Source organism: Mastomys coucha, unplaced genomic scaffold, assembly GCF_008632895.1.
Source record: "Mastomys coucha isolate ucsf_1 unplaced genomic scaffold, UCSF_Mcou_1 pScaffold14, whole genome shotgun sequence".
Taxonomy (NCBI): domain Eukaryota; kingdom Metazoa; phylum Chordata; class Mammalia; order Rodentia; family Muridae; genus Mastomys; species Mastomys coucha.
Genome location: NW_022196896.1, coordinates 84,597,372 through 84,620,071, shown reverse-complemented (window position 1 = coordinate 84,620,071; position 22,700 = coordinate 84,597,372). Strand labels below are relative to the sequence as shown.

The window sequence follows — 22,700 nt, the reverse complement described above, 5'->3', positions numbered from 1 at the left end:
CACAACTGTCTATACTGCCTATTCCAGGGCATCTTGTACCTTCACACAGGCATGCAGGCAGGCAAAACACCAATGCACATGTAATAAAAATTAAAACAAACAAACACTCAAACCCCAGATCTCTGCTGTATCTCTGCAGGAGCCTAGTAGAGCTAACCTTGTTCCCTGTCAAATGATTCATTGCCCCAGAAAAGACCCTGGCTCTCTTTAGGGAAAGAAACCAGACATAACATCTTACTACTCTCGCTTAAGCCAGAAATTCAGAGAGCAGAGTGGCTCATCACTGCCTCTTTCGGCTTCTTGTTGCCTTTTGTTTTTGAGACAGTCTTCTACAATGTAGCCAAGGCTGGCCTTGGATTCTCATCCTCCCTCCCCCTCCTTCCAACTGTTGGGATTCCAGGCATGAGGCCAGGAACCACCACGCCCTGCTCCTGCTTCTGGTTTTGACACAGATAACAACAAATAAACAAGCAAAAAAAAAAAAAAAAAAAAAAAAAAAAAAAAAAAAAAAAAAAAAAAAACCTCCACACAGCTCACCCCTCTATTGGGGCTCCGAATACCAGCTCTCTGCTTTATAGTTCTGTCCCCACAAGAGTTCAAACTCTGACCAAGGCCAGACAGGCCATCTGGACCTTTGTCTGGTATTCCCATTGTTCACATTACCTCCTCACAGTGTTTTTATGTAATTTTTTTTGTCTCTGGTCACAAAACTTATTTTGCCTTCTGACGGACTTAGAAGGGTCTCCAACTTGCTTTGATGCTCAGGGTTTTAAACTTTGACTCTATGCCTCAAGGGGTATCGCCCCCACCGGTATCGACTTCGGGACACTTTGTGGTAATGATTTTGAAAGAAAACTAGACTGAGGCAACCGTGGATATGATGTGAATGAATGTGTAGTTTAAAGAGACCTTCACATCCAAAGTGGGACTAGAGATATGACTCCTGGGGGTGCTGCTGTCAGCACAGCTGGTTCCAGTTCACCCCAGTGGTGCTCACGTTTCCTGCCACAGGAAGTTTCCTGAAGGCCACTAGAGGGCACTCACGCCTTAGCTTTAAGTGAGTCATTGGCCACAGTTGCACAGACTTCCTTCCGCCCAGCCTGGGTGGCTTCCTTTGGCAGAGGGACCAAGCTGGGCAGTTAATGTGAAAAGGCAGTGGGGCTTCCGAACCGCGAGCAAGTGTCCTTGTAACCTGATGCCCTTGGGAGAGCACATTTTTTTTTTTTTTTTTTGCATCCCATGTTCTTCATCTATGGAGGAAAGATTAGGCTATATTGAGGATTTTGAATTGTGCCTCAAAAGGCCCTTTTGACAGAGCCCTCAGAGACAAGGGGGCTGAGGGAAAGTGTCCCTTTCCTATGGAGCAACCTAGTTTCATTACTTATTTTATTTAGATTTGAAGAGTTGATACCGAGACTTGGTATCAGAGAAAAGTTGGGAAGTGGGAAGGCTAGCCAGTGCTTGGCCAAAGAGCATGCAGGGTCTCAGGCTACAACCTCGGCTTTAGTCATGAGGTTTGCCCTGGAGATACACTTTTGCTTCAGAAAAAGAATGCTGTGTGAGCGGGGGCTGATAAGATAGATGCTGGAGGGTTTTTCTGCCGAATCCCTCGGGGGTAAGTTAGTGCAAGGGTCGGTCAGTCATTCATATTTTCCTAGCAAGGGCTGGAACTCACCGTCACTGGTTTTAGTCACCATTCTTAGATCAGGAATTCTTGCAGGATACAGGAGAACTGGGTAAAAGTGTCCTTGAGACTTCATGGCTGGTCCTGAAGGAAAGAATGCATTTTAGAGAGACAAAATGCTTTTCCTTTTACATTGAAAATTTCTCATAAAAATATTCATATATAAAGCATAACTTTGATAATAAATATGTACGGAAGTAAAAGCAGTATATATATATATATATTCCTCTGCCCAGTGTATGCATTCCCTGACTTGTACTCCTGCTATGCTGACCAATAGGAAATAAAACTGTGGGAGGTTCCTCAAACTCTCTTCCACATAGGAACTCTAAGATACTTCTAGGAGATACTTCTAAGAATGTTTGTGGTTGGGAGTGGTGGTGCATGCCTTTGATCTCAGCACTCAGGAGGCAGAGCCAGGTGGTTTGAACTCTGTGAGTTTGAGACCAGACTGGCCTACACAGTGAGTTCCAGGCTGGTCAAAGTGATAGTGAAACCCTGTCTCAAAACAAGCAAACATAAAACCCAAACCAAAACAAAACAGGGAACGTTCTTGTGTCTCAGTGGCAAGCACCTGCTGAGCGTGTGTGAGGCTCTAGGTTTGATCCACAGCATGAGGGAAAAAAAAAAGACATTTATAAAATCTTGGGACCCTGGAAATAGCTGAAGCTGTTTTAACAGCTGCCTTTCTCGAGTAGACCGGAGGGGCAAATCTTTCCGTGCAGGACCCAGGTACGTGCAAAAAGAGGGGATGAGTTTCAGATCAAGAATGTTGTCGAAAAAACCCACAAATTTCAGAGTAATAGTGACAGTCTTTGTGCAGTACGTACACAATTAACCGACACATTGTTTGGGAATTCAAACGTATGTGGTAATTGTAAAACCAAGGAAGAGACTGGCCAATGGGCAACACAGTTCAGCTGAGGGGTGTCATCAGGAGGGAAGGGAGGAAGGAGCAAAGTGCATGCCTCTTCTTTTATCTCGGAAGGCCAGTGGTTAGAACACCAATTGCAAGTTTGTGGGGAATGCTGGGCATCAAACCCAGAGCTTGGACAGACTAGGTTAGCATTCTACCACTGGGCTGTGTGTGTGTGTGTGTGTGTGTGTGTGTGTGTGTGTGCGTGTGTGAAGCAAAGTAGTCACTAGGTATGTTTGTTCATACATCCACAAGTATTTTATAACAGTCTCTATGTCTACTCAATATTTAACTGGAGCAAAATAACAAGAGACAAAATGAATTAAAATGTTTTTTTGTTGTTGTTGTTGGGCTTTTTTTTTTTTTTTTTTTTTTTTTTTTTTTTTTTTTTTTGAGACAGGGTTTCTCTGTGTAGCCCTGGCTGTCCTGGAACTCACTCTGTAGACCAGGCTGGCCTTGAACTCAGAAATCCACCTGCCTCTGCCTCCCAGAATTAAAACATTTTTTAAAAACCCTGGCATATCATCCTCAGTCATCCTGAATACTATTAGGGTGTATGTCCGTCACCTTTGGAGGTCACTGAATAGACAGGTGAATATTTCATCTCTAAGCAGCAGACTGGGGACGGAGCAGGGGCCAGGAAGTTCAGCCAGGTGTCAACAATGGAATAAGGAGACTGTTACCACTTACCCAGAGCTGTGTTGCCTGAGATGAGAGGGGCTTCAGGGTACTTGGCTTTCAGCACCAAGAGTTCTTGGAGGGTTCCTGGGGTGATCCAGGTAATTCTCTCTCCATAAAAGGTTAGGGTTCGTTTCTCTGGATTCTCAGCCATCATCTGAGGGCAAATGATAGGCTATGTACCTGTGTCACTCTGGGCCACACCAGGCCCTTGGTGGGTTATGTTCCTCTAGGAAGATTTCAGGGTTTCAGGGGCCACTTACCCAGAAAGACACTTACTATGTCCACTAGCTAAAGCCTGAATTCATGTAAGTAGGTGGCCTTTTAGGAACAAGTGATCCCATAAGTCAGCACCTACCATTGACTACTGCCTAGCCTGGGATAATTTAGTATTAATTCAGTTTCATGGCTTTTATATCACAGTTATCCTAATGACCCTAAATTAATACCATCAGTCTGGATTTTTTTCTCCTCTAACATTTAAGTCATTTCTCAGTGAGTTCTTGATGTCTGTCACCTCTTAGATGTGTCAGGGGCACCTCACATTTAATTTGCCCCAAACTGAGCTCCTCATAACCTCTCTCGGCTCTTGAAAAGGAACACCGAAGGAAAGACGACCTGCCCCTCTGGAGGTTTTTCCATCTGGTAACTGGTACCCTCTAGCTACACATAACACTGGGGTCAGGCTTGGCCCTGTCACGTGACATCGCACCCAGCAGCAAGCATACCCAGAATCCATTTGGCCCTTACCACCTGCATCAGAGGTCTAGCCACTGCCCTCTGGGATGTTGTTTATCCTCTCATAGAACGCACTGCTTCTTCCCTGCCCTTTCCCCAAGTGTTAGGAGGTTCTTGGCTCAGCAACAGGCAGCATCCTGATAGGATGTCAGTAGGAGCTTGACCCGCTTCTACGCCACCTCCCTCATAGTGGCTTTTCCTACACAGAAGGTAAATCCAGAATCCAAGCAAGGTTAAGTCCAGCACGGCCTGCCCTGATGGCTTCTGACCTTTCCTCTTTTCTGTGTTCTGTCTTGGCCCATCGAGTTTAGATTAGGCCCGCTGTTGTCTCGTCCTGCCGCTAGCATGTTCACACTCACTGTTCCCGTGGCCTGGATGCTTCTCACAGAACACCTTCCCATGACAGACTCCATTCTCCCTTCTAGAATTTCTTCAGACATCACCTCCTCAGAGGCGTGTTCTCTGGCCACGGCACTGAAAATTACAGCCACCTGTGTTCTAGCCTTGTCTCTGTCTGGTGATTTTTTTTTTTTTCTTTAGCTCTGGATGTCTTGGAACTTACTGTGTAGACCAGGCTGGCCTTGAACTCATAGAAATCCAACTGCCTTTGCCTCCTGAGTGCTTGGATGACGAGTGCTTGGGACATGTAAACAACACTATGCCCAGTTTACACATTCATCTATTATTTTGCTTACCATCCACCTTTCTTACCAGATTACAAGCTCTCCTAGGGCATTGTCTTCTCTTTTCTTTGCTTCTTACAAAATAGTTAGTACTTACAACAGTCCAGTGTGTTGCTAAACGGATACTTCTTTTTGAATGAGTATACTCTCATTCAAAATATTCAGAATATTTTCTTCTCCCAGAAAAGGGGGCTGGAGAGGGCTAGGGGCATATGCTGCTCTTAGCAAAGGACCTGAGTTTGGTTCTCAGCCCTCCAGGTTGGGTGGCCTGCTATGCCAGTTCCAGGGATCCAACACAAGGACACACGGGCCCGTGCGTACACTCAGGGGTACACACTCGCACACAGACACACCGATATACATATCATTGAAATTAGAAATAAATATTTAGTAAAAGAGGGAAAGGTATTTTATAGAAGGGGCCTGGGATGCCTGAGGAATGTTCACTACGCTTATGGAGGAAGGGTGGAGCAGGTGGAGCCTGTTTCTCTCAGTCAAGAAACTGCCCCCAAAGCAGGGGACAAAGGAGGGGAGAAGCAGTGTTTCTTACAGTCGGTGCAATGGAGTTCCTGGGAAAACACAGGGATGCTCAGAAAAGCCTAATGGTCTGGCCAGTCAACAGGGACACGTTCCAGATCACACTGATGAAAGTAATGGTGGGCTCGTGTTTTAAAAAGTCCAAGGTCAGCCAGGGATGGGAGGAAGTAGGTTTCTGGATCCTAACCAACACATCTCCCATTTGACATGTCACCGGAAGGATATGGTAGACTTAAAAAACTGGGTTCATTACGGGAGATTTAAATAAGCACATAAAATACCTGTGTTGTCTGTCTTACCAAGAGTTCTGGGGGAAATATGAGCTCCTGGGTTGGGTCCAAGGGCTGGAACTCGTCCTTCACAAATAGCTCCGTGCAAACCTTGATAAAAGGAAGAAGCAGATGGCTGGGCCAGCTCAGCTCAATTGGAAAGAGCCCTGGAATTCTTTAAGGAATTAGGCAGGACGCACACAGTAGGAGTCTTTCACTCCCCCATACAGGGAACTCACTGTAGCCCAACGACTTAAAATAGGATGGAATTGCCAGAGAGTGGTTGATTGCCACTAATATGATTCCAAAGGAAGGAGTGTCATCGATTCTTATAAAGAGCATCCTGGGGGGGCTGGAGAGATGGCTCAGTGGTTAAGAGCACTGACTGCGCTTCCGAAGGTCCTGAGTTCAAATCCCAGCAACCACATGATGGCTCACAACCATTTGTAATGAGATCTGATGCCCTCTTCTGGTGTATCTGAAGACATCTACAGTGCACGTACATATAATAATAAATAAATCTTTGAGCTCAGAGCGAGCAGGACTTGGAGTGAGTAGGACCAGAGCAAGCAGAGGTCCTGAGTTCAATTCCCAGCAACCACATGATGGCTCATAACCCTCTGTACATCTACAGTGTACACATATACATAAATAAATAAATCTTTAAAAAAAAATAAAGAGCATCCTGGGACATGCCAAGACATCTTGTGAAAGTGAACAGATGCTGAAGAAGCTTGGGGAACCTGCACTGGGCTCACTGTGCCCTCCCTGGCCAATCATGGTCAACAATCTAGAGCTCTGGGGAAGTACCGCAGTTTTCGGGAAAATGACTCTAAACACATCTTTCTTCATAAACACACACACGTCATGACTGTTTATTGAAGGCTTTTACACATGTTAGTGTTATTTCATCTCCGTGATAATTGTATAAAAAAAAGTTATAATCAGAATTTTGCCCACCAGGAAAGGAAAGCCGAGCAGAGCCAGACGCAACTGCCCTCCTGTCTCGCTCACATCTGCTTTAGCTTTTAACTCACAGTTACTCACTCATCCCTGAGGACACAGGAGAACTGAGCTGTGGGGTATGGGGTGTGGGGTGCAGGCGGGTGCAGGCACATAGAGAAGAGAGAGAATCACAGGCATTGGAGGGTTGACAGGTCTGGTTCCCTCTTAACACCCTCACCCCCACCAACCTTTCCACGGAAAGCTTCTTAACCTTTCTACAGAGTAAATGCAGATATTGCTTAGTTTGGAGGGTAATTGTGATGATTAGATGAAATGGCCTGACATTTGTCATTTCCCACTCCCTGTCTTTTTTTTTTTTTTCTGTCTCTCTAAGGCTTTTCAAGGTTCCAGAAAGATCACATAGTTACTCCTCGTACAGACTCTCTGTACCACTGCAGGTCGAGTCAACAGTGGACCAATTGATTTTATCATGTGAGAAGTAGCTTGGGCAGTCCTTGGGGCCAGTGATTTGGTTCTAAAACCTTGAAAAAAGATTTCACCTGAGAATTAGAGTGGCAAACAACGAATCAACCCGCAGAAATGAAAAGTTCTAAACAGGTTCTAGGGCAAGACTTAACAGTTATCTAAATGGAAGATGGTCAGAGAGTAAGGGGAAGTGGCAGTCACAGGCAGACACCTGGTCACACAGCAGGGACACCCCTGTGAATTTCCCGGTCACTCAGCACTCAGCCTTCTCCACAGAATTTAACACACTAGTGTGTGTTACTGTAAGGAAAGGATGAGGCCTTACTTTATAATTGTGTTTCTTCTCATGAGCAAACACCGAGGCACACTCTAGCTTAAACACATCCCTTGGTGTTTGGCTTAATGTAAGTCAAGTGGTACCTAGCGCCTAGCTGATGCTCAGCCTGAATGCCTGTCTTCAAGGTAGGGAATGGACTTTGGGATGTGTTGACAATCTTCTGTGAGTCACTCTGGGGGTGTGCAGCTCGCCTCCTCGGGCAAGACCTCTTTATTCTTTAGACTGAAGAAAGGGTATCAGTGGAAGGGGAGTGTGGACAGGTGGGTCTGAAGGACACACACACACAGAGAAAGCAGATGAGAGGCAGTTTTTCTCAGGCCCGCTCTGAGCTCTTTCACAGCATAAGAGGTGTTAGTTGGGATCTCATTAACCTCTCTGTTTGACTCCTGTGAGAACAGCAAGTGGATCTTCTAGAAAAGGAGTGTCTCAGAGGCAGGTGGATTTCTGAGTTCAAGGCCAGCCTGGTTTACAGAGTGAGTTCCAGGACAGCCAGGGCTACACAGAAAAACTCTGTCTCAAAAAACCAATATATACACATATATACACGTATATGTGTGTGTGTGTGTGTGTGTGTGTGTGTGTGTGTGTGTGTGTACACATATATATACAAGAAAAGGAGTGTCTCCCATATGATAGAGCCAGAGACTGGGCTGGGCAGTGGTGGTGCATGCCTTTACTCCCAGCACTTGGGAGGCAGAGGCAGCCAGGGCTATACAGAGAAACTCTGTCTTGAAAAACCAAAACAAACAAACAAACAAAAAACAACAAAAAAAAAACCCCAAAACAAAAAACCAACCAACCAACCAAAAAAGAGCCAGAGGCTGGAATGCTGCTGTGGACTCAGCTTGCCCTAGCTTCCTAGGTTGACCGTGCACAGAGAGAACAACAGAGGGACTCACATCACTTTTGCTTCCTGATGAGTCACTTTCCTTCTGATCCAAGCAGCACTGTCCTGTTCCTCTCTGTGGACAACCGTCTGGCTCCTGAGGACATGAAGTGCTATATGTGAACAATATTTTTTATAGGCACATAAGGATGTGCCCTGAAGGTTTGAACAACCTGTATGAGACGTCAGACTCTGAAGCCACCTTCTACTTACAGGGACCGCACAAGGCGGTTATTGCTTTGCTTATCTACTTATTTTATAAGGTAACTTATGAAAGGCATACCATATAAGCATGTAATGTAAAATAGCACAATGTGCAGAAGTGTAAAGAAACATCCAGTGCCCCAGGTCACTGGCATTTTGATGTATTTGTATTGTATTGTATTTATATCATATATGTGCTCTACTCAGTAGATAAACATTGTTCATTGCAATTACAATATCATGTTCATATCTGAGCTATTTTAGGGTAATGACTAGTGGTAAAATAAATTTTTTATGGTATTTTTCAGGGCAACCACAATACAGTCACTATAGCACATATATGTTTGGAACATTGTTCATTATAATTCTCATGGAACCTTTATGAAAGGGAAATGCAGCTGGGTGAGTTGATGGCAGTTTTTAAGTGGTCCCTGCTTGCAGCAGCGCATCCATTTCCATTTCTTGCAACCCTGCTCCTTGTCCCTGCTTCCTCAGGCAGTTTCTCCTGCCTTGAAAAGCACCTCCTCCTAACTGTGAATTCCCTGTCCTTCGCCCGTGTCTTTAGCTGCACTTGCTGACTCTGTCCAAGAAGCAAAAGCAGCCCTTCCTCTCCCACTATAAGCTCTTAGAGTCCCTAGGATGGACGTGGCTCAATGGTGGCTATTGGAACTCATTTTGGGCTTTAACTCCAGCACCTGTGTTCCAGGAGGGGCAGGTAACACCTACGCTCTTAGGGGAAGGAGTGGATTTAGCACACCTGCTGGTATCTCATGCTCTCCCACTTACAGCAGCAATCTGTACATTCTCTTCATTCCACTTTTTAGTGTGTCAATTCTGGCTCCCTCACGAGGCAATAGAAATCTGGGACACACATGACCAGAATAACTGCCTGACTTTGGGACACACCCATTGTACATTTCCAGGTCTACCTCTACTGTGTGTGGAACTAAGGCAGGAGTGCATACAGAGACATTAGCTTGTGGCTTCTGCTTTCTCTTCCTACATAGCTCTGCAGGGGCCTCATATGCTCCTGTGAATATCCCAGACCAGTGTCCTCTCTCTCTATAAGAAGCTTCATTGATCTTGTGTGCACACATTGGCTCCTAAGACCTTCCCTTGACCATCTCAGGAAAGTACCTAGCCTAAAGGTACAGTTAAAGCCCTATATGGAGAATGATCCAGAAAAGGATAGGCGTATTGCTTTGTCCCGTATGGACTCCTGAATAGCTGGATAAGGACCACAGGTGGAATCCTCCAAGATGCGAGGTGCCCTTTGCTTCTGCCTAATGTCTCCCTGAGAATCCACCCCGTCCTCAGCAGAGGGTCATCAGATGCGCCATCTTGAGTGTCTGTCAAATGCTGTTCAGTCAGCAGCATTCTCTGTATGAGTAATTATTTGTAGAACTCTTACTAACTGCCAAGCAAGACATTTGAGTTTTCACCAGAGAAGCATCTCTACTTTTGGAGGCCGCTCCCTGTGTTCTTGGAGTGAATTTCAGCTTCTACTCTGTAATTTCACCTTCTTTTTCTGTCTTCCCATTCCCAGTTGCTTGGATCCTCAGAAGAAGCCTTCTTTACCACCGCCAAGCCTGGCTTGCGTTGCAGTGTTTACAGACATCATCTCAGCTGCACTGGATCCATGCCACGCCTTGCTGGTGGCAAGTGTCTGGACAGTTGCTTAGCTCACCTGATATCCCTCTGTGGTTCTCGACCACATCAAAGGTGGTGTAACGCTCACCTGGTCTACAGCAAGCACTGGCGACTCCAATGAGTTCCCACCCTCAGCCCCTCCCCTCTGCGGTGACTTTGCCTGTCTTAGTTAGTTGTGATGGTCTTACAAACCCTATCCACTCTTCTGCCCCCAGCTTTGACCACCCGTTCTTCTCATTCCTACTCCACATAACGAGTCTCCACTCACCCACACTTATGTACTCACCATGCAGAAGGTCCTGCCGCTCTCCAGAATTGGCCGATACCCAGTACAGCGGCAGAGGTTACCTGATCAGAGGGGAAACATAGCTGTTAATTGCTTGTCTCTACTGCTTACTTTTTTCAGATTATTATTTATTTATGAATATTTATGTGTGTCAGGGTGTGGATGCTCTTAGAGGTCAGAAGACGGATTTGGATTTCCTGGGGCTGATGTTATAGGCGGTTGTGAGCCACCAATGTGGGTGCTGAAAACTGAACTCGGGTCCTCTGGAAGAGCAGAAAGCACTCTTAATGACTGAGCCATATCTCCAGCCACTCTACTGGAGTCTTTAAAAGCTGAAATAGATCTAACAGATTTTCTTTTCAGTTCTGGGGAATAGAACTCAGGGCCTTCGATATGCTAGGATAACATTCTACTTCTGAGTTAGGATCCTTGCCCTGATGTTTAGCTATTGACAATAACCATTTCAAATTATGTAAGACAGTGGGATCTTAAAAAAGCAATCCCCAAGGTGTCACTAGACAAAGTGCCAGGGATGGCCTACCAGGTATGCTCCTCAGAGGCTCTTAGGCCATTGCATCAGAATCACCTGGTTGTACATGAATCCCACCCTCTGGAACCTGAACATCTGGACACAGGCAGGAGAACCTGCATTTAAGAGACCAGTGGGCCATTCTGTTGTGTGGTAAAGTCTGATGGTAGTGGGAGAGGGTAGACTAGAGTTCATCTCTGATGGCCTGACTAAGAAGTTTGGGCTCAAAGGATGTGAAAGCTATGGGTTGGTAAAATTGGGTAGATTTCTCAGAGCAGTAGGAATAAGATGGGGAGAGACTGGCCTGGAGGAGTCATGTAGAGAGCAGGAAGTATGAAAAATCGGGCTTGGTCAAGTTTTAGGACGGATGAGCTGCTGAAGTAAGACCTGTGGAAGGTGGGGGTTTTATATGAATTACTATGATTCTCTGATAATTATTATTAATTATTATTTTATTGTGGATTGAACCCAGGGCCTTTGCCCATGATAGCAAATATGCTTGGCTCTGATTTTTTGAACTTGAAAGAAGAGCTAAAGATAGAGAGCTAGGGAGAGCAAGAGAGAGAAGGAGGGGAGGAGGGACAGAGAGAGAGAGAGAGAGAGAGAGAGAGAGAGAGAGAGAGAGATCAGCAGCTGGCAGATAAAGAGCATATCTATTTTCATCTGTCTTTAATCTTTGAATTGAGAACTTGTTTAAGGATTGATAACTCCTGAAGATAATGTTTATTAGCCCTATAGGTTTATGAAGTTAAAACTGTTACAAATCTTTCAGATGAGAGGCTTATTATGAATTAAATTATACCCCCCCCAACAAAGACACAAAGTCTTAAGTCCTGGAAACTGTGAACATAACCATGTTGGACAATAAGATCTCTCCCAGTGGAGTCATGCTCTAATGAGGTTGTCCAGGACTGGGGTGGGCCTAACCAGTGGCTGATGTCCTTAAACAAGAGGAAGGTCTATAACCCAGACAACAAGGGGAAAGGTGTGAGATAGAAACAGATTGGAGTTATGCAGCTCATGAGCTCAGAAATGCCAAGGCTCAGCTGACACCCATCAGAGGCTGAGAGGAATAAGGAAGTGGTCTCTTCAGAGCTTTCAGACACAACACAGGCGGGCTGATAGTTTGACTCCAGACCTAATGCTTCCAGGACTGTGTGAGAACTTTCTGTGTTTTAAGCCGGTTTGTTGTGCTTTGTTTGGTAGGCTCATGGATTCATGCTCCTGGGAAGCATGTGACAAGTCAGGAGATAGAAGTGTGGTGGTCCCTGGGCCCTGTGCAGATGACTCAACATCTCTGCACACAAATGTTAGAAAGGACTGTGGCTTGGCACTGGAGCAGAGCTGGGAAGATGCTGAGGAGGGTGTGGGGAAGTGTGAGGAACTTTTCCCTTCTGCCTGCTTCCTGTGTCACACCTACCTCCCAAGGCTTCCATGAGCTGTTCCTCTGAGGGCTCCGGGTAGTTCCTGAGCAGTGTGTAGATGGACATCACCATCCCAGGGGTGCAGAATCCACACTGGGTACCGTGGCTCTTGGCGATCCTCTCCTGGAAGGATGCATCTGTGGTCACATCTGCCGCCTCCGACTCTCTCCAGGGTCTGCAGCCTGCACCGTTCTCACTCTCTGAGTAGAGTGCCCCACCCCATTGTCCAGTTCTATGTATTCCCTTTTCTAGGCAGCTCCCTAAGGCAGTAGTTCAGGAACTACAGCTCTCAACTTTAATTACTTTTCGGGGTCAAATGCTCTGAGAAGTCTGTTTGGGAATTAGCAATGTGCAGCCTGCCCTCCCGTGAGAACAATTCTCCAGGAATCAGTAATTATTAGGAGGGCGCACGTAAGTTTTGAAACTGGTTTTCTTGAACACTCATACCTCTTCCACGGCTTAGGTCCTCATGGGAGGCTGTGTGGTTTTGACTGACATGGAGACCATTGCTGATCTCCTGCCTTCTTCCTTAATGTTTTCTGTGTCCGCTCAAAGAGCTCAGCTTTCAGGGACTGAGGATTTTGGACTCTGTGATTTAAAGTGTGATCTATGGTCTGCTAATACTGACTTCTTCTGGGAAGTGGTAGGGAACTCAGGTCTCTGCTCCAAACGGTTTAACCAGAATCTGAACTTTTGGCAAGCTTCAGGTGACTCTTGGGAACAGCAAAGCTTGGAAGCTCAGCTCTAGATTTAGTGTATAATGCTGGGATCCCACTGTGCTGACTTTGCTGTGAGTATCTTGTATGACTTCCTAGCAGACTCTTTCTGGGCCTATCATCTTTACTGACCTCTTTGGAGTTGACTCTCAAGTCATTAAGCCAAAAAAAAAAAAAAAAACCTTGGACTGCTCCTGCCTAAAACCCCTGAGCATGGGTTGGTCTGGCTGTGGCTTCCCAAACTCCTGTGACAATGACAGGAGAATCAGTGCCAGCACATGTCACATCACCTTCAACCCAAGGCTGAGTGGTGGAGGGGGGACTGACCCTATCCTCCAGGGAGGTTGCCCTCAGACCTCCCTCAGCCAAATTCTGATTTTACTCCTCAAACCTTTATGCTACAGGGAATGATCCCCAAAATTTATCCCATAAAAACATTGTCTGGGGGCTGGAGAGATGGTGCAGCGGTTAAGAGCATTGACTGCTCTTCTGAAGGTCCTGAGTTCAAGTCCCAGCAACCACATGGTGGCTCACAACCATCCATAATGAGATCTGATGCCCTCTTCTGGTGCATCTGAAGACAGCTACAGTGTACTTACATATAATAAATAAATAAATTAAAATAAAAAAACATTGTCTGATACCAATTGTACTATAAACTGGAGTAGATATTGAACACAGCTATAGAATAAATGTCTCTGAGGGGCTTGGGATATAGCTGTTGATAGGGCATACTATCTCTATCTCTATCTCTATCTCTATCTCTATCTCTATCTCTATCTCTTCTCTATTTCTATCTCTTTCTCTATCTCTATCTCTATCTCTATCTCTTTCTCTATCTCTATCTCTATCTCTATTTCTACCTGTATCTGGTATAGATATGTGTGCCTGAGTATATGTATGGGTTACATGTATATGTAGTGCCTGTAGAAGCCAGAAGAGGGCATCAGATCCCCTGGCACTGGAGTTAGAAGCTGATATAATTGATATAACTAGGTGCTGAGAATTGAACCTGGATTCTCTGGAAGAGCAGCCAGTGCTCCTAACCACTAAGCCACCTCTCCAGTCATGGATATGATTTTTTTTTTTTTTTTTGATATAGCATCTCATGTATTCCAGGCTGGCTTTGAGCTCCCAATCCTTCTGTCTCTTCCCCAGTACTGGGATTATAAGTATGTGTCCCAAGTGCTTCATGAATGGTAGGCAAGTACTCTGTCAACAGCTATATCCCCAGCCCCCTCAGAGGCATTTATTCTATAGCCTGTGTTCAATATCTACTCCAGTTTATAGTAAATTGGTATCAGACAAGGTTCTTAAAATCTTAATATTATTCAAATAGAAGAAATAATGAATGATGAATATTTAATCAAATGAAGGTGTGTTTTAGCTTTCTCTTACATCACTGATTGAATGTTATCACCCTGATCAATGAGTGTCTGAATGTCCAAAGCTCCTACATCGTGATCCAGAAGGTGGAGGTGGGACAATCTGCACAGCCTTTGGCAAAGTGAAGTTCAGAAGTGAGAAGATTAGAATGTGCACTTACCTGCACGGGGTGGAGCCTGGTCTTGATGCTTCCCACACCTTCCACGGTGGTGACAGCAGTCCCATGCAGGGAGCACAGGGGCACCAGGCATGCCATGACAGAGAAGTGTCTTTGTGCCGGAAACACAAAGAAAACCAAGTGAAGTGACACAGTCTTTCCCCCTCTCCCCCCCAACCCCCCGTGGAGAACCAGGAACTAGGAAGAGCAGCTCTGATGGACTGGGTTGGGGGGTAGGGTGTGGGCAGGGGAGACAGGGACTGCAGAGGTGACAGCTCTGATGGAGCAGGGAGGTCAGATGGGGGGTGCAGGGGGGACAGATGAGAGCAAGTCAAAACACTCTCTGCTCATTCTATGACACCTATGAGGACCGGGGATCCTTAATATGAACCTGGATAGCCTGAATGTCAGAAAAATACTTTCAGTCTTAAAATAGATCTCCCCCTGGGAACTTTTAATCATTAAACTCCCTTTCCCCAAGCGGGAAAGGATCCATCTCACCAGAAGGGTGGTTGAACTTCTATTAGTCTTCGTTGAGCAATGGCTTCATCACAAGCAAATACCAGTGCCCTCTGCATTCACTTTCTTGTTAATTTAAACTCCCTGAGTAAAGTCATTTAACCGTGTGGCGGGGATCTGTGTTTGGAAGCCATCTTGGTTTGGACCAAAGACATAGATGAAGTTCAAGTGGTGGAATCTGACTCTTACTTAGAGGGTGAGATCATGGTCCAGGTCCTTGCTCTGCAAGGTTGGTCCAGTTCAAGAACAAAGAGACCATTAGCTTCCAGGTCAGAAAATATGGATGGGTTCAAGTGGTTGGTCATTAGGTTATTGGTCATATGACTTCAAACAAGCCACCTCATATTTTTTTGAGCCTCAGTTTCCTCAAGTATGGAATAAACAGTTGGCTTTTCTCCAGTCATAATCTGGAATACATAGATAGACCCGGGAGGTCATAGTCTCCCAGAAGTGATGTATAGAAGGCAATTAGCATATTTATGTAATCAGAGGAAAGCGCTCATAGCATTTGTGCGGAGTTTTCCAGTGAGATCTAAAATGCAGAGACACTAAGATCGGGTCCTTTTTAGTCCTGTGGTGGAATAGAAGCCAGGCAGGGACAGACCTCTCCTCTGGCTACTGGGCCTCGGCTAGCTACCTTGTCTTCTTGCACACTGGGTCGTGTAGTGATACCATCACTGTGCAGGCCCCACAGCCTCCTGTTCCACAGGCATTTTTGGTTCCTGTGAGGCGTACTGGAAAGGGAGGAAGTCAAGGAAAAGGTGCAAAGCAGACATTTTGCCTCTGAGATAGCTGCTTCCCTAGGGTGTCACTAGTGTGAATGGTCTTTGTGGGATGGCACCCTGTCTGAGAAGCCATTGGTTAGCTCTGTGGCCCTGGATAGATGAACCCATTCTGGCTTGCTTCCATTTACAGAGTAGGAGTCATACCTACATGGTCAGGCAAGCTTGCTATGCATCTTGTAGGGGCTAAGGTTTGTCCTTAGACAAACCCTACTTCAGTACAAGGCATTTTGTCTTCTTCTGGCTCCAATCATGTAATTAGGGGAGAAGAACTATTTTTAACAACTCAACACGTTATTAATTTTGGCTTGTAATAACCCAGCTTTCCTGTGGCTGCACTGCACCTCAAGTGGGGTGATGAGTCTCTAGGTCTCTTATCATTGCCTCCAGGTCCCACCATGAGTATCCTTCCTTCTATCTCTCTCCAGGTAACCCCAAAGCTGGGCTCTGCTTCGGCTCTGCCTCTACATCTATCTTTCTTCTCCTGTTTCCACGTAAGATCGATCAGTTGTGGTAAAACAGGCTTTAAATTCATCAACTCCTTGCTTCTCTCTCTCTCTCTCTCTCTCCTTCTCTCTCTCTTTCAGTTCTGTTGGTTCATCAGTTCACAGTGGTTCAGAGGGGTTATGTAAGTAAAGAGGGGCCTGGGTGAGAAACTGAGTCTCTGAGTCTTATTTCAGAGAGAGGACCAGTAACTGCTCACTTGGCTCTAAGCACAGCCACTGTGTGACGGGCTGGCAAAGGACTTGCCACAACAAATGGAAGTCTTGATTATTTAAAATGTAAAGTGTTTTGACTTTCTAATATTGGTGGCTAATTAGAAACCACACAAAGCTTGTTCAGAGGCAATTTCATCAATCTGTTACTCCTGACCTTGAGTTTCATTATTTATATTTTGGCTTCCCCAAGCAATTCATTGGGCTTACTAATTAAAATATGTTTATCACTATGGAGAGCTGGGTTCCAGCATATAAGATGGTGGGAAAATCTGCTGTAAGAAAATAGATGTAAGGTGAAGAAACTGTTGTATCCAATTGCTGAATCTGAGAATTTGGTTTTGAAAAGGGCAGGTCACAGGCAACCCAAGCCTCTATGACATAACACTCCGGTGGCTCGGCACAGCCCAAGCGCACGGCTCGGCTTCTATTTCACGCTATTCAATCACACGAGAGCAATGCTGGGAAACTTTCTGTTCTAACCGGCCCTATTAATCTGATATTCCTAAAGCCACTGCCTAAAGCAAATGGCAGGCAAGGGTCAAAGGGCTGCAGACCTATCTCTCTCACAACCACAGCAGTTTATGCTCTATATGCACTACAAGGCATGTATAGACAATGGCTGAAACTGTGATCAGAAGGGTCCAGTTCTTTCTCAGGAAGTCCAGCAGAGTGACTTCTGGGTCCACGTTCTTCTCTGTCACCTGCGTTGGAAACAGGAGGGATTATGGGATTGAATGGATGACTCAGCAGAATGCCTGTTGCAGTCTGCTCCATCTGTTTGATGCAGGAGGTGGGATGGAGCAGACCAGACCTGCCCAGAGGGGGAACTGTGTTTATTTACACGACAGGAGCCTCACAAGGCCTGTGTAGCCATGTGATCTGTGCGATGGGAGCTGGGAGCTGGGAGCTACTGCGGTGGGACGCAATCTCTGGAGTTTTTTCACTCTTGAAAAATATCTGCACTCTGTATTTGTCACTTATGCTGTGTCATCTGGCCTGTGGAACCTTCCAACAGAGTCTTTGGAAGCATTTTAAACTTGGAATGTATTTGTTCAGGGGATGGACGAGGGATGGTCCTATAAGGAGGGAAGGTGGGCGGGATGTTTCTGCCATCTCTGGGATACCTGGGAGGGAATACTTGATAATCTCTAGGGTCTGAACTTTGTCACAGAAAGTCAGTGGAGGAAAGTTGTTGTCCTGGATAGGTTCTGGGGCCTGCTGGTCCCCTGACATTTGAGTGGCCTGCTGGTGAGCCTCGACACCTTTCTCAGCACCCAGAGTAGGTCTAATGGGCCATTAGAATCCCCTCATCCTTCCTCTGGAAAGTGGGGTGTTCACTCCAAAAGTCACACAGGAACTTTCTTGTTTTCTCGTTCCCATTTGTATCCTTTCACACAGTCTCTGTGCTTTTGCCCTGGGATGTCATGAGAGCGCCTCTGGTTGTTCTGCTGCGTGACAGGCAAGGAAGGTTCAGTGGGCCAACACTGGCGTCTTCCTTTCTCCTCAGAAGGGAGACACAAAGTTTTATATCCCTCAAAGAATAGAAATCTCTAGGAAGATATTTCTAAGGTGAGAGTAGTTTACTTCTTCTCTGGGCCTCATCACTAGAATAATAACAAAACCTACCCTCCAATGCCCTTCCTCTCACACTAGCCCCTTTACAAACAGCTACGGAGAATGTGGTCAGACCCCGCCCCATAAAAATATCTAACAGACTCCCACCACACAGACTGCCTCCCCTTCCCTTCCCTCTTCTCTGTTGGCATTTAGTCTAGACTCCGCCCCACAGTTGCTTGGCAAAGGCCAGATGTGCCTGACTCACTATAAAAGGGACTGCTTGCCCCCTCCTCTCTCTTGCCCTCTTGCTCTTGCTCCTGCTCTGCCTCTCTCCCCATTCCCTCCCCCACCTCTCTGTGCTCAAGGCTGGGGTCTCTCTCTCTCTTTCTCTCTCTTTCTCTCTCTCTCTCTCTCTCTCTCTCTCTCTCTCTCTCTGCCTTTCTCTCAACTCCCCTCCCCATGCTCTGAATAAACTCTATTCTATACATTGAGTGGCCGATCCCTTGGGGGAAGGGATTCCTCAGCATGGGCTCACAGAGGCACCCCCTTCCCCCACAACATACCTTGCCTCCACCAAACTTATCTCTGGTCTCTCCTATCTTTTTATAAAACACAACACTCTCTCCACTTTGTCCCCCCTCTCCCCTCTATCTCTTCACTTGTTCTCTGTTCTGACTACAGCCATATATCATTCTGGGCTCCTCATCCGATCTGGGGCTGATGGAGTAAGGAGCCCCCTCTGACTTTTGGGTCAATGGGAAAGCCATTAATAACTCAGCTCATGAGTGATTGTCGTAGAAGGATGCAGCGGTGGGTGCCCGGGGAGGCTGCACTCAGGTGAGAGCATGTGCAGGCAAATGAGGAGCCCTGTGGGCTCTGGCTGCTCTCTTGGGCCAACTCCTGACCCCTCAGGACATGTGTGGAGTTAGAAGTTCGAGAGGCTCTTGGAGGGGAGGTGGCAAGAGTTCAGAGAAGCTGTGTGCCCTTGGAAAGTAGTACGGGGCTCATGATAAGAAGGGCCTGGCCACTAAAAGCAGCCAGTGTCCTGTGTGAGGGGCGATGAGGCTAGTAAGAAGGCTATCAGTGAAAGTCGAAACTTCAAGGCTCTGTCATTGTCTCTCTCTATTCCCAGAACAGGCTGCAACCCAGGGAAAGAGGGGCCTCAGGCCTTTCAATTTGTGGGTCATGACCCCTTTGGCAATCAAATAACTCTTTCACAAGGGTCACCCATGACCATCAGAAAACACAGTTGCTCATGATTCATGGCAGTAGCAAAATTAGAGTTGTGAAATAGCAACGAAAATAATTTTATGGTTGAGGGGTGGATCACCACAACATGAGGAACTAACTGTATTAAAGGGTCACAGTGTTTGGAAGGTTGAGAATTACAGCCATAGAGAAATTGATTTGATAAATGGAAATACAAAAATGGATCCATTTAAAAAACTTCTGGAGTTCGAAACACAAACCATGTAACAGGGTGCACTGCTTCTGTGGCTTGTGTCTCAGGGGCTCCTGCCTGACGACAGAAGCAGCTTTCTTTCCATTTTTACAACAGTTGTGGGAAGCACATGCCACAGGAGGACTCTGAGTCTCAGGGAGGTGAAGTAATTTGTATCAGGTTATACAGTGAAGTGCCATGCCAGAGTGTGTGCTGGAGTCCCAACGGTATGCATAGAAAGCCAAGGCTTTCCTGCCTCCCACTATTGCCAGGACCCAGTTGTTGGCTTTGAAGAGAGAAGAGAAGTCAAGATGGGTTCCTAAACTTGAGCTTCTTGTCCTGGAGAGGAGAGGCTCAGATTGGATTCCTGAGTGTCCCTGGAGCCAGGGGTTCCCCTCTGCAAGGCACAGGGCTAAGCTAACTCTATGGGTCACTTACCTTCCTCCCGTTCACAAAGAACTCCAACTCATCCGAAATCTGGGCTGGGCAAGGCATGACTCTGGTGAGTTTGGCCTCCTGGCTCTGATACCAGCTACAGAAGTGAACAGAAAGGACTGAGGTGGAAGTGGGCAGCCTGGAGCCTCAGCAGGGGCAGCTTGGAGTGGAGAATTCCTTGCTTCATGGCTTTTAAAGTCTAGGGCCTCCTAATCCCACGCCTCACCTCCCACCAACCCTGGCTTTGAAGCTGGCTCAGGATGCAACCTATACCTCTTCTCTGAAATTCGAGAGCATCTCGAGAACATTGTGTGAAAGCCACAAACAACACCCTAAGCTTAAACCCACTCTGTGCATTGCCTCAACCCAGCACCCGGCCCCAGTCCCAAAGGGGACCGAGCAGAAAGCTAGCTAGCCTTAAGCTTTCCAAGACCCCACCCCTGAATCTCCCCAGCTTGTTTTTCATTCCTTATGAGAAAATGATGTCTCTTGGGAAAATATACAGATGAGCTCAGTCTGTGCTCTAGTTGAGGCGAAGGTGTGGGGTGTCATACCCACTTGGCCCTTCCATATCTTTCCTGCTTCTTCTCTATGCTCAAGACCATTCTGTTAGGACAAGTGTGATCTGTTCAAGATACTGTGAGGCACTGGGAACTAAGCCAGGGTCTCCTGGGTTGAGACAACTCTAAATGTACAGACAGGCTGATGATGGAGAAGATGCTGGGCTTGCATGAAAACCCTCTAAGTGCATCTGCAGATACAACCACACTGGTTTCATGGTTCAGCTAAAGTGATGCCCAAGGCTTGCTGCTTCTGTGGTCTGGTTTTAGGAGAGTTGACGAATCCCCTCTTTTCTAGAACATCCTTCATAAGGTCATGAGCACCGTCATTAGAGTAAAACCTCGATGGTAGAATGAACATTCACTGTGTGACGAGGCTTTAAGTCAGAACTTCCTCTTTCTCAGTCCATCCACACGCGGATTCCTGTCATGGAATCCAGAAAGCACTCCCAACCCAGTGTGGCTGTCAGCTCTTGTGTTTCTTGATAATTCTAAAGACTAGCTCTTGGGGCGTTCCAGTCTGTGTAGATCCATGGGTGTGTTTGTGTGGCGAGTTATGTGTATTAAAAAATTGTGGTAGCTGCCAGCAGCTACACGAACCGGGTCTCTGGAAGCGAGGAAGGGGCCTGAGAAAATAAGAGAATCCTACTGCAAGGGAAAAAATGAGACCGAGTCATGGTTTCTGATCAAGGTCCGATGTGTATTTTGAATCTGGGAGTTAAGTAGCTCCTAGCAGGCACTTCTAGAGAGGCAGAGAAGTGGCAGAACAAAAGGGCTGGTTTATCTCAGGAAGCCTCACCCTAGGTGGGGGAGCTGCTTTGTGGCAAGGGCAAGGCCTGAATCAGCCGGCTTTTGGCTTGATGGAGGTTACAAAAAAAAAATCGTTGAACAAGTTGGATAATTTCTTGGGAAGGGGAGCTGGAGATCTCTGTGAATTAGACAGGCCCTCCAGGTTAGACTTCAAAACCCTCTGATAGGGCTCCGAGGCCTGGGATAGAGGACCCAAACTCAGTGCAGTGCGCTAAGCCTTCTTCAGCTCGCTTCTAGTACTGGACTCAGATGCTCTTGTTCTGAGCCAGAAATCCTTCTGACCCAGTACAAGTACTCAATGCCCCCCTTTCTGCTTAAAGCTGAGTTTTCTGTACTTAGGATCTTCCAGTGGCTCCTAAATCCATTCAGCAAAGCTCCATATACCTGCCACAGAAAGCCTCAGAACACCTAACTCCTTACTCACTGTCCCCCTTGTTCATGGTTTTGCCTTGTGGGCCCTTTTCCCGCCTGTGGGGTATCTGAACTCTTCCGGGTCAGAGCCTTGGTGTATGTTACTCACTTTGGCTCAACTCTTCGCTCAGGCTTGGCTGGTGCCTTTTCGTTACCTGGGACTGAGCCTTTCCTGATCACCTAGTCTCAAGTAGCACCCTTGTCACTAGCCAGCCTGCTTGGTTTCATGGACAGCATTCCTTCCTCCTCCTCCATTACCATCATCATCACCACCACCATCATCATCATCAAACAACAACAACAAAGTCTCATTGCATAGCTCTTGGCTGGCCTGGAATGCTCTATGTAGAACAGACTGGCCTCCAACTCAGAGACATGCCTGTCTCTCCCTCCAGAATGCTGAGAGTAAAGGTGTGGTCTACCATGCTGGCTCTCTCATTGCTTCTTAACATGGCTACTGTGTACTTTTTTAAATTGCTTTTTCCATTAGAATGTAAGCTCTAGGAAGGCAGGGGTGTAATATTCAGTTCTTCACTGTGTCCCCAGGGCCTATAAAAAGTATTAGCTGACTGAAGAAGGTTCTCGCAGGTCTGCAATGACAACGGGCTTTTCCCTCCCCCTACCTGCTGTTCCCTCACCCGTCTGTTTATCACCAGAATGGGAGAGGCTTCAAGAGGAAGAGATGGAAAGCCTGAGAGGTGAATGGGAGTTGACCCCTGAGAACTGAGAAAGGAGGAGGAGGCTGGGCCTGTGCTGACAGCTGACATGGGCCCTTACTATGGCCACTCCCACTTAAGTGGGAGTGCAATGGGGGACTGCATTTAACTATTCCTGTGCAGTTTAGCACCTTACTCTCCCTTTTGGGTGAGGGCAACTTGTACCTACAGAGAACACAGGGTTGCCACACGTGAGAGCTCCCAAGGTGCCGGTGATAGAAACATGTATCATGGTGCTC

General features: G+C 46.5%; 1 protein-coding gene across 1 annotated transcript in view; it reads right to left on the bottom strand.

The window, feature by feature from the left end:
• The window catches only part of LOC116089178 (aldehyde oxidase 2), an 89,712-nt gene extending 69,688 nt beyond the window's left edge, over positions 1–20,024 (bottom strand). Inside the window, exons 1-10 of the mRNA XM_031368841.1 lie at positions 19,968–20,024; positions 17,175–17,232; positions 15,668–15,764; positions 14,515–14,623; positions 12,249–12,375; positions 10,300–10,361; positions 8,173–8,256; positions 5,536–5,616; positions 3,291–3,435; positions 1,676–1,768 (exon numbers count right to left, since the gene is read on the bottom strand). Of these exons, the coding sequence (XP_031224701.1) occupies positions 1,676–1,768; positions 3,291–3,435; positions 5,536–5,616; positions 8,173–8,256; positions 10,300–10,361; positions 12,249–12,375; positions 14,515–14,623; positions 15,668–15,764; positions 17,175–17,232; positions 19,968–20,024 (913 nt within the window). The remainder of the gene's footprint in view (positions 1–1,675; positions 1,769–3,290; positions 3,436–5,535; positions 5,617–8,172; positions 8,257–10,299; positions 10,362–12,248; positions 12,376–14,514; positions 14,624–15,667; positions 15,765–17,174; positions 17,233–19,967) is intronic.
• Between the last annotated feature and the right edge of the window lie 2,676 nt (positions 20,025–22,700).